Source organism: Salvelinus sp. IW2-2015, linkage group LG15 (genome assembly GCF_002910315.2).
Source record: "Salvelinus sp. IW2-2015 linkage group LG15, ASM291031v2, whole genome shotgun sequence".
Taxonomy (NCBI): domain Eukaryota; kingdom Metazoa; phylum Chordata; class Actinopteri; order Salmoniformes; family Salmonidae; genus Salvelinus; species Salvelinus sp. IW2-2015.
In genome coordinates this window covers 66,097,218-66,107,580 of record NC_036855.1, presented here as the reverse complement: position 1 = coordinate 66,107,580, position 10,363 = coordinate 66,097,218, and the positions used below count along the sequence as shown (strand labels likewise).

The following is a 10,363-nucleotide window of genomic DNA, read 5'->3' as shown; positions in this document are numbered from 1 at the left end:
AGCATCTGCTTCGTTAGTCTATACAGTAGATGGATTCTCCCCCAGTCTGGGGACAAAACTAACTTGTATGTCGATAAATTTGCATACACACCTATCTAGTCAAGATTACTGACTCACCATTTAGACCGAATTCAGAAATAAACAGGCACATTCATCAGGACCTCTTTGAACTAGAGAGCCTAGACACTTTAAACAGGGGACTAAGTCCCTGGACTTTTGTAGTTGCTACTGTTTCTCTGTTCTGGTGTTATGTTCGTGTTTTAGAAGAGATGAATAGGAACCACACTCAGCTATTGCTCCACCATGCCCTGTATTTGTCTAAAAAATTAACAGTTTCAATAGTAGAGGTCGACCAATTAATCGAATGGCCAGGGTTAATGGTAGGCCGATTCTTAAGTTTCATAACAATCGGAAAATTGGTATTTTTAGACACCGATTGCAAGAAATATATAATAATATATAATTTTTTTTTTTTTTTTTTTCTACACCTTTATTTAACTAAGCCAAAGTCAGTTAAACAAGCACATTCTTATTTTCATTCAATGACGGCCTAGGAACGGTGGGTTAACTGCCTTCAGGGGCAGAACGACAGATTTTTACCTTGTCAGCTCGGGATTCAATCTTGCAACCTCACGGTTAACTAGTCCAACGCTCTAACCACCTGCCTTTGCACTCCACGAGGAACCTGCCTGTCACGCGAATGCAGTAAGAAGCCAAGGTAAGTTGCTAGCTAGCATTAAACTTATCTTATAAAAAACAATCAATCATATTCACTAGTTAACTACACATGGTTGACGATATTACTAGTGTATCTAGCGTGTCCTGCGTTGCATATAATCGATGCGGTGCGCATTCGCGAAAAAGGACTGTTGTTGCTCCAATGTGTACCTAACCATAAACATCAATGCCTTTCTTAAAATCAATACACAAGTATATATTTTTAAACCTGCATATTTAGTTACTATTGCCTGCTAACATGAATTTCTTTTAACTAGGAAAATTGTGTCACTTCTCTTGTAACAGAGTCAGGGTATATGCAGCAGTTTGGGCCGCCTGGCTCGTTGCGAACTGTGTGAAGACTATCTTCCTAACAAAGACAGCCAACTATGCCAAACGGGGGATGATTTAACAAATGCGCAATTGCGAAAAAAAGCACAATCATTGCACGACTGTACCTAACCATAAACATCAATACACAGAAGTATATATTTTTAAACCTGCATATTTAGCTAAAAGAAATCCAGGTTAGCAGGCAATATTAACCAGGTGAAATTGTGTCACTTCTCTTGCGTTCATTGCACGCAGAGTCAGGGTATATTTTTACATTTAAGTCATTTAGCTGACGCTCTTATCCAGAGCGACTTACAATTTGGAAAGTTCATACATATTCATCCTGGTCCCCCCGTGGGGAATGAACCCACAACCCTGGCGTTGCAAGCGCCATGCTCTACCAACTGAGCCACACGGGACCACATGATCTTATATGCAACAGTTTGGGCCGCCTGGCTCGTTGCGAACTAATTTGCCAGAATTTTACGTAATTATGACATAACATTGAAGGTTGTGGAATGTAACAGGAATATTTAGACTTATGGATGCCACCCGTTAGATAAAATACGGAACGGTTCCGTATTTCACTGAAAGAACAAACTTTTGTTTGAGATGATAGTTTCCGGATTCGACCATATTAATGCCCTAAGTCTCGTATTTCTGTGTGTTATGTTATAATTAAGTCTATGATTTGATAGAGCAGTCTGAGCGATGGTAGGCACCAGCAGGCTCATAAGCATTGATTCAAACAGCACTTTCCTGCGTTTTGCCAGCAGCTCTGCTGTTTATGACTTCAAGCCTATCAACTCCCGAGGTTAGGCTGGTGTAACCGATGTGAAATGGCTAGCTAGTTAACGGGGTGCGCGCTAATAGCGTTTCAAATGTCACTCGCTCTTAGACTTGGAGTAGTTCCCCTTTCTCTGCATGGGTAACGCTGCTTCGAGGGTGGCTGTTGTCGATGTGTTCCTCGTTCGAGCCCAGGTAGGAGCGAGGAGAGGGACGGAAGCTATACTGTTACACTGGCAATACTAAAGTGCCTATAAGATCATTCAATAGTCAAAGGTATATGAAATACAAATGGTATAGAGAGAAAGTCCTATAATTACTATAATAACTACAACCTAAAACTTCTTACCTGGGAATATTGAAGACTCATGTTAAAAGGAACCACCAGCTTTCACATGTTCTCATGTTCTGAGCAAGGAACTTAAACGTTAGCTTTCTTACATGGCACTAATTGCACTTTTACTTTCTTCTCCAACACTTTGTTTTTGCATTATTTAAACCAAATTGAACATGTTTCATTATTTATTTGAGGCTAAACTGATTTTATTGATGTATTATATTAAGTTAAAATAAGTGCTCATTCAGTATTGTTGTAATTGTCATTATTACAAATAAATGTAAAAAAAAATGGCCGATTTTAATCGGTATCGGCTTTTTTTTGCCCTCCAATAATCGCTATCGGCATTGAAAAATCACAATCGGTCGCCCTCTAGTTTCAATCCAAAGTGGATCTTTATCAGGTCCACATTAGTGCCTTGCAGCAGAAGTCTTGTGTTTTCACACCGGCCACCCTGTTTTGTATCCTCAGCACACCATGTTGCAGCTCATTAAAGAGGCAGTGGGGCAGAACGGAGTGACCCCCCGGGACGACTCCCCCGTCACTGAGGTCCTCAACCAGGTCTGCCCTTCCAGCTGGAGAATGGCCTGCAAGACCGCCGTCCAGTTACTGTTCGCTCAGGCGGGACTGGTGAGTACAAAGCACTTAAGATGTCAACAAGGGCAGCCAAGTCACCCAGCTTAAAATACTTGTCTCATTAGATGTCAACAAACTGTTGTCTCAACTTAAATTAGCTGATGGATTGTTTTGCTTTAGCAGTAGGGCCATGTGGTTCAACCAACTTCACTTATTTTATGAAAAGGTTTAGGAATATTTAATTTGTTATAGTGAATCTGCCCAAGGCAGGGATCTCTAACTCTACAGCCTCTGCTTAGTGAAGCCTCTACATTATAGCTCCGGGCCAGGCTGCAAGTTGTAGTCTATTGTAACCTAGAAACCATTGTTTGGGAGGTGTAATCGAGATGATGGGAAGATATGTTAGGTTCCTTTGAACGGCCAAGAGGTGTAAACAAACTCATTGTAGACACAGTGAAGCCAACATTCCTGCAGCATCTGGGTAAAGGATGGGGTCATCTGGTTGGTTCTTCAAACAGATCTTTGGCTGTTCACTTTGAAACGAGTCTCCCCCAGCCAACAGAGAGAAAGCATCAGTCGTCCTACTCTACTTTGTTTATTTCCTCAGTGTGGTCTGTAATATTTAGTGCGTTAGGCCTGGGGAGTGTTCTTATCCACCCATCAACAGCGCTGAGTGTAAAACAAACCCTGGTGGTGGATGGGAGCTTTACATGAACTCCTTATCTGAGTTATGAGCTCTGAAGAACACAGACAGTGGGAGCCTGCATAGCAGCATAAGAGAAGACCACCTTCTCTTAACATTACTCAGAGTGGATCTGCCAGACAGTGAAAATGGCTTTGTTATTTCTGGGATGTTAATTTTCAAGTTCCCAACATCTAAATTGGCCAATTCTCCTTTTTTTTGTGGGCCTATGCTGCTGCATCTCGCTCTCGTTTTTCACTCTCTCTGCTTGTGAGTCGGGGACCTGGTGGGTGTGGCGGTATGTTTCTCTCACAGGCCTTGACTCAGCCCTCTGACTGCCCAGGGGTCCTGAGGATACACCTGCTATATAAATGACAATAGGCTGACTTCCTGTGAGACTGGAAGGGTCCTCCCTCCCCATGACCCAGTTGCATTTGCCTCTTTCAAAGAACTACTGGAAAATATTGGGCTGGATACCTGGAAGCGTGGATATTTGTTTTCACCCAAAGTAGCTTACATTGCCTTTGCCCACATGCTCTGACTATGGGCAGAGTTAGTACTAGATCTTATTTCATTATATCCATTTTCTATTTTAGAGGAGACTGGTGCGTTAGAGTACCAATTTCTTTCCACAATATCTGCTTTGCTTACAGTCAGTCGAGATAAAAAGGGCCAATATAATCCTGTAGAATTGCTTGCACAAGCGTAACTGACTGTGAGTGAATGCATTCTATTAGAAGCTGTGCTGATGCAACTCTCTGACTGTGGACAGGTGGTTGTTGACACTGCTCAGATCGAGAACAAGGAAGCCTATGCTCCACAGATTGCTCTGGAGGGCTCCAGAGTTGTGGTACAAGTACCCTCCACATGGTGAGTAGGATTATTCATAATTGTCTCTTCTGCCCTCTGCTTTTCCACAATCTGCATGCTTTACAGGTCCAAAAAATAATTTGGCTTGCTTTAGTAGTTTTATCTTCGCAAGGGAATTCCAAGTATTCAGAACCCTTAGCCATACAATTGGCTAAATCAGCAAACTACATACTTTCTATCCACAAAAGCCAACACTGGACTCAATCAACTATCATATTTGGACAGTAAAGTATTAACAGACCTATAAATGTATTTGTATTATGTTGGACATGCCAGTCGTGCTGTGTCCTGACTGTCCTGTGTGTAGGTGCCTGAAAGAGGACCCAGCCACCATGTCTCTGTTGCAGCGGAGTCTGGACCCAGAGAAGACCCTCGGCCTGGTGGACGTGCTATATACCGCCGTCTTTGACATCAATAGGTGGAAGGAGTGCAAGTGAGTGGATGTGTATTGTCCAAGGCATTTTCACGTTTGAATTTTTAATTCCTAGAAAGAATCAACCTGCTGTGTGTTCGCATTGGTTGACAGAGGTGTAGCTCTCATTCTCAAGCTTTAGTTTACATTTGCCCCGAAAGAAAATCTTAAACGCTAGCTAGCTATTGTAATTTTCCATGCCATTGAATGCTTATTATTGTCTCCCTCCACAGAGAACAGGCCTTGCCTACCATTCAGATGCAGTTACAGCGGGAGAGCCCTGACTACGGGATGCAGGTAGACCTGCCTTCTGGAAATGGCTCCAAAGCCTACAGTGGCCTGCCCAAAACTATCTCCAAGCTAACTTCCAAATTCACAAAGAAGGCCTCTTCCAGCTCTGTGTCCAGTGGTGGGGGCAGCTACTCCATCCCCAGCACCCCGTCCCATAGCATGCTCTCTAGCAGCAGCTCTGAAGACAAGCAGTTCAAGAGCCTGGGCCACGCAGTAGACGGGAGACTGCAGAGCATCTTACAGCTAGGCAACCTGTCCAGCAACCTCGACCCCACCCAGCCCCAGAACGGTTCAGTGTGTGACGACCAGGGCATGAACCTCCCCACGGACCAGGAGATGCAGGACGTCATTGACTTTCTCTCAGGTTTCAACATGAGCAAGTCCCAGCAAGCCTCCCCACTGGTCAAAAGGAGGAACTCTGTAGCGTCTGCCAACGCCGCCGAGCTGAAGCCCCCGAGCGGCGCCACCGACCGAACCCCAATCTCCCAAGCGGTCTCCCACAGTTCACTGCAGCCCCCTACCCAGAGTATGCCGCAGCAGCAGCAGCCACCACCACCGCAGCAGCCCTCCCAGCAGGCACTGCAGTACTACCAACACCTCCTCCAGCCTATTGGGCAGCAGCAGCATGCTCCACCTCAACTGCCCTCCCAACAGCCTCCACCCCAGGCTCTTCCCCAGCAGAGAATGCCAAGTAAGTGGCTGAGTGGTTCCAGCCAGCAGCAGCCTCATCCCCAGGGGCCCCCTCCCCCAGCAGGGCTCTCCCCCCTGGGGCCCATTGGCCAGTGGGGCTCACCTGGCCTCCCAGACCTGAGCTCGGACCTATACAGCCTGGGGCTGGTCAGCACCTACATGGACAGTGTCATGTCTGAGATGCTGGGGCAGAAGCCACAAGGTCCCCGCAACAACACCTGGCCCAACAGGGACCAGAACGAGGGTGTGTTTGGGGTGCTGGGAGACACTTTGCCCTTTGACCCCGCAGGTGAGTTATTTTTATCCCTTATCCACAAACCCAGATAACACTCTGGGTTCCTCTGACTAATGTGGGTGGTGTTCAGTAGGGAGTGAACATTTTGGAACAGAGTGAAACGGGGAGGTACTATGGTGAAGCGGGGAGGTACTGCGGTGTTCCTCACTGAACATAACCTAGGTGGTTGATAATAACACTTTAGAGCAGTGTGTGACCTGCATATTGTCATGTTGAAGGATGCAGTCGACTACAAAGGCTCCATATAATAGCAATGAAAGCTGGCTCCTTCCTGCACATCGTTGGTCAGTGTAGCCAGGGTGAGATACAGTGTCTTGACCTCCAATAAAGAAAAGCGGCCTCCTTTAGGACGGTGTTATTCCCCCTCCTTCCCCATTATCAGTAGGCTGTCTGGGTTGTGGTGGTGAGAGGCAGGCAGCTCACAGCCTCCAGGGATTCCATGGTAGGAGAGAACTGTGTCAGCAGTGGTGGGGCTTTGAGCTGTGTTGACTGGGCTGTTTCATTACAAAGACTGAGAAGGAAAAAGGAGACACTACTGTTTAGCACTGCAGTCATTATTATGCCTGGAGAGGATATGTTGCTTTTGATTTTTCTTGGGGTTTTGTGGTTTGGAGATGTGCTTACATAATCTCATTGTAACCATTAAAGCCATTTGGGGTGGTGATATTTCGCTGACAGAAAGATTTATGATCTAGTTTGTCTGTGATTTCCTGAATGAATAGCGGCCATTATCAGGTGCAAGTGAAAATCCTTTATAGCCACATCTCTCATTCAGATACATTTTCAAAAACTCTGAACTACAGGACCTTACTAGAATCTCTCCAAATGCACTGTAAATGTAGGTTGTTGTGTCTGACAGTGAGCAGCTGTCCCCTGCACCCCCCCCCCAGCAGTTCTGATTTGTCATTTTAAATGTTATGCTGAATTTACAATGTGTCAGTTAATGTTTTTACAGTGCAGCAGACGCTTTTTATTTCAGAGCGGAGGCCATTGTGTTCAGCTGACTTACGGCTATTGTGATTTTTCTGCTATGCTAGACAGTCTGGCTGAATGGTTTGAGCTGTGGAGTGCAAACACACAGAGAAAAGCTGAGGATGTCAAACTGAACAAATTTTTTTTTTCTCCCTTTCATATGCAGTTGGTTCTGACCCCGAGTTTGCGCGTTACGTTGCCGGAGTCAGCCAGGCCATGCAGCAGAAACGGCAGGTGCAGCAAATCCGTCGACCCAGCAACACCCGCGGCAACTGGCCCGTCTCTGATGAGCAGCACAGGACCTGGTCCCACCCAGAGTACTACAGCGAAGGGTACGTTCCCCAATCACACCTAACATCTCATTGATACACACATCTCTGTATATGGCATAGGGCTCTATATAGTCCGCCCAAAGTAGTACTACAGGGTATGTTCATTCAAGGCTCTATACACCACTCCATCTCACATGCCTACTAGTACAATTTATTCACACTTCTTTGTATATAACATCTCTCTAAAGTATGCCAATCAATCTTACATGCCTCTTAGTGATGTTCGATTTGTAAGAACAAGATGTTCATAGTGTTTCAAGTAGTTCTGACTGAGAATGCTACTTATGTGAAACAGGGAGGCGGTCAACAGCAGCTGGTCAGCCAATCAGGGAGACTCTGCCAGCTCCAGTGATGAGACGTCCTCAGCCAATGGGGACAGCTTGTTCTCCATGTTCTCTGGACCTGATCTTGTTGCCGCCGTCAAACAAAGAAGGTACAACTGAGTCACCATGTGTGTTACTGTTCTTTTGGTTTCCCTACAACCTGTTTTGTTATTCATGAAGTGAACTATTGATATTGTGCTGTAGAGCTTCATGTCTCTGCTTCTGCCTGTAGAAAACACAGCTGTGGTGAGCATGAGGTGTGTACCCTGCCCTCTCCTCCCCTCCATCACTTGGGAGATGATAATAACCAGGTAAGGAAAGAGTGTACTTAGGAGTCTGTGTGCAGCACAGTAATTGAGACAGAAAATGTAAGCCCCTATTGTTCACTACATATATTTTATTTGGAATCCCTTTAAATGTTAACATTTACCCCCTTTTATTTATTTTTTGCTACAGATTTTGTATTGATCAACTCCCATTTCCATCCATTCTACTCCACAGGAAAGCAAAACAAAAACTTGGCCGCCAAAGGCCCCATGGCAGCACTCCGCTCACACTCAACACAACACCATGCCCAATCCAAGCTCTTCCCTGTACCAGATGAACATCCCTTCCAGCCAATGGTGTGATTCCATGCAGATGTTACAGTCGCCGGTGTGGTCCACTGCCAGTGACTGCCCTCCCTCCACCGGGATCTCCTCTGGCTTCTCTCACTACACCCAGCAGCAACAACAGCACAAACCCATCAGCAAGGGCTTTAAATCCTTCCCCATCAAACATGAGCACAGGCCCTCCTACCTTCACCAGTACTGATACAGACCAAACAAATGAGTCCATTGGTATGGTAAAATACTTGTAGCTGTATTTCTGAAGCAAGTAATGTTGCCCTTTTAGAATAACCATTAACTTGAAAACAGTCTAAGTATGTGTTTTAAGGCAAAATTGAATTGTTCATACTGGCTTAACATTTTGTGTTTTTCCATTTCAAATGCCCCCTATTTGAAAAAGACAGTCTAAACTGCCATGTAAAAAATGCATGTCCTACTGGCAGCAGATAGTATAAACTTTATCAGGCAGACATGCATGGCCATCATCCACTTTTCTTCTCCTTCTGAAAATGTAAGGGATAAGATTGTAGGGGGTGGGCTCTAAACGAGACACTCCAATTTCCCCCATAATTCTATGCTGTAACTGCCAAATCTCATGTAAGATGACTCAGACTACAGCTAACATCTACTGTTCCATAGCTTGTAAATTACTGAAGTTGAAATATAAATAATAATTTACTACTTTTTATTAAGAGGCTTTGAGCAGGCTCAGCATACATAAATCATTGCAATTGAAAAAAAATACTTTTTCAGCAACTGACAGAGTAAAAAATATATAGCAGTAACTATGTGCCATGTTGGTATTAATAGCACTTTCACAATATTATTTTCCAACCAAAGCGTTGTTCAGAAGATAAATGGTGCTGAGAGAAGTCAGATTAAAGTTACGAGTCCTAGGGAAAGTCTTTGATCAAAACGCGCATTCATTTCCTTTTCTTTCCCTGATTTGGCAGTTCGCTTCAGAATGACTAACTCATAAACCTAATGTTTGTTCCTTTTAAAATACAATATTTTCGTGTACAAATATTGACAGTATTAATCTTATTTTTGTATTTTCTTACATGTTATACCATATTACAACCCCCCCCCCCCCCAAGATATGAAGGCACATTAATTTCTTTAGTACAGAGTTTAACTACACCATATATCTAAAGGTTACCAAATATGCCATTATAAACACTAAAACATTGAGTAGGGTATTTTTTAGCCCATGTTTCTATGGCTACGGGCTGTATTTAAATGCCCAGAATGTTAAATTTTTGATGTTTGCGGATGCCAATGTTGCCTGTATTTATGAAATGACACCATGTTTTCTGAAAACTAACATACTTACCATGTTTACAGAGATTTGTTTGCTGTATATACATAAATATATCTTTTTATAGTTCTGTGCTTTGCACAATCAAAATATAGGGTGTGTTGCTTTGTCTGTGTTTCCCAAACTTTTGCTGCCTTTTTTCTCATCTTTATAGACCTTGGACTGTAACCATTAGCATCTTTCAGCTGTGTCAAAATGGTTAACTAGTGGCATCTACAAAAAAAAAAGAAAATGTTACCCTGACAGAAGATATGAAGGGGGACTGCTTGGCTTATGTTGCTTATTGTTCTCTTGAGCTGGCAACAATCTTCCCAAGTGTACCAGCAATGCAACAACAAAAAAATAATAAAAATGACTAGCAATTGAATGTTTATTTTCTATGACAAATTACAGTATGATCCTTTTCTTTGAGGGGTGACAGGCTGTTGCACTTGGACCTTTAAGTGAAATCCTTTGTCAGTATAATAGCCATTGACCAAGGCTACCCGTCGTAGTGTATTTCAAACTTAACAATTCTGGGACCCAATGCTGGTGGTGATTTGTTCACGAACTGACCTGTTGGGAGTAATGATATTCTGTGACAGCTCCGTATGCCCAAACTATTAAATGCACCCCATGTTACTTTACAGCACTAGGTCAGGAAAGAACTCCTGGGCAGAAAAAAAATAGCAAACTTTATTTTCAATAAAAGATGTGAATCAATTCAGAGGAAAAAAATTGGAATCGGAGTCAATTTGCAACCTGTCACTGGTTAACATCGACAAACAATTGAAACAGTCAAGCAATGAATGCAGCTGGTTGCATTTTCATTGAGGGACAAC

The 10,363-nt window shown here is 43.6% G+C and overlaps 1 protein-coding gene across 1 annotated transcript in view; it reads left to right on the top strand.

The window, feature by feature from the left end:
• LOC111974470 (granule associated Rac and RHOG effector protein 1) overlaps nucleotides 1–9,909 on the top strand; it is a 55,291-nt gene extending 45,382 nt beyond the window's left edge. The window contains exons 5-12 of the mRNA XM_024002176.2: nucleotides 2,588–2,803; nucleotides 4,204–4,301; nucleotides 4,609–4,734; nucleotides 4,947–5,983; nucleotides 7,128–7,293; nucleotides 7,589–7,726; nucleotides 7,849–7,927; nucleotides 8,118–9,909. Of these exons, the coding sequence (XP_023857944.1) occupies nucleotides 2,588–2,803; nucleotides 4,204–4,301; nucleotides 4,609–4,734; nucleotides 4,947–5,983; nucleotides 7,128–7,293; nucleotides 7,589–7,726; nucleotides 7,849–7,927; nucleotides 8,118–8,429 (2,172 nt within the window). The 3' untranslated portion in view covers nucleotides 8,430–9,909. The remainder of the gene's footprint in view (nucleotides 1–2,587; nucleotides 2,804–4,203; nucleotides 4,302–4,608; nucleotides 4,735–4,946; nucleotides 5,984–7,127; nucleotides 7,294–7,588; nucleotides 7,727–7,848; nucleotides 7,928–8,117) is intronic.
• The last annotated feature ends 454 nt before the right edge of the window (nucleotides 9,910–10,363 follow it).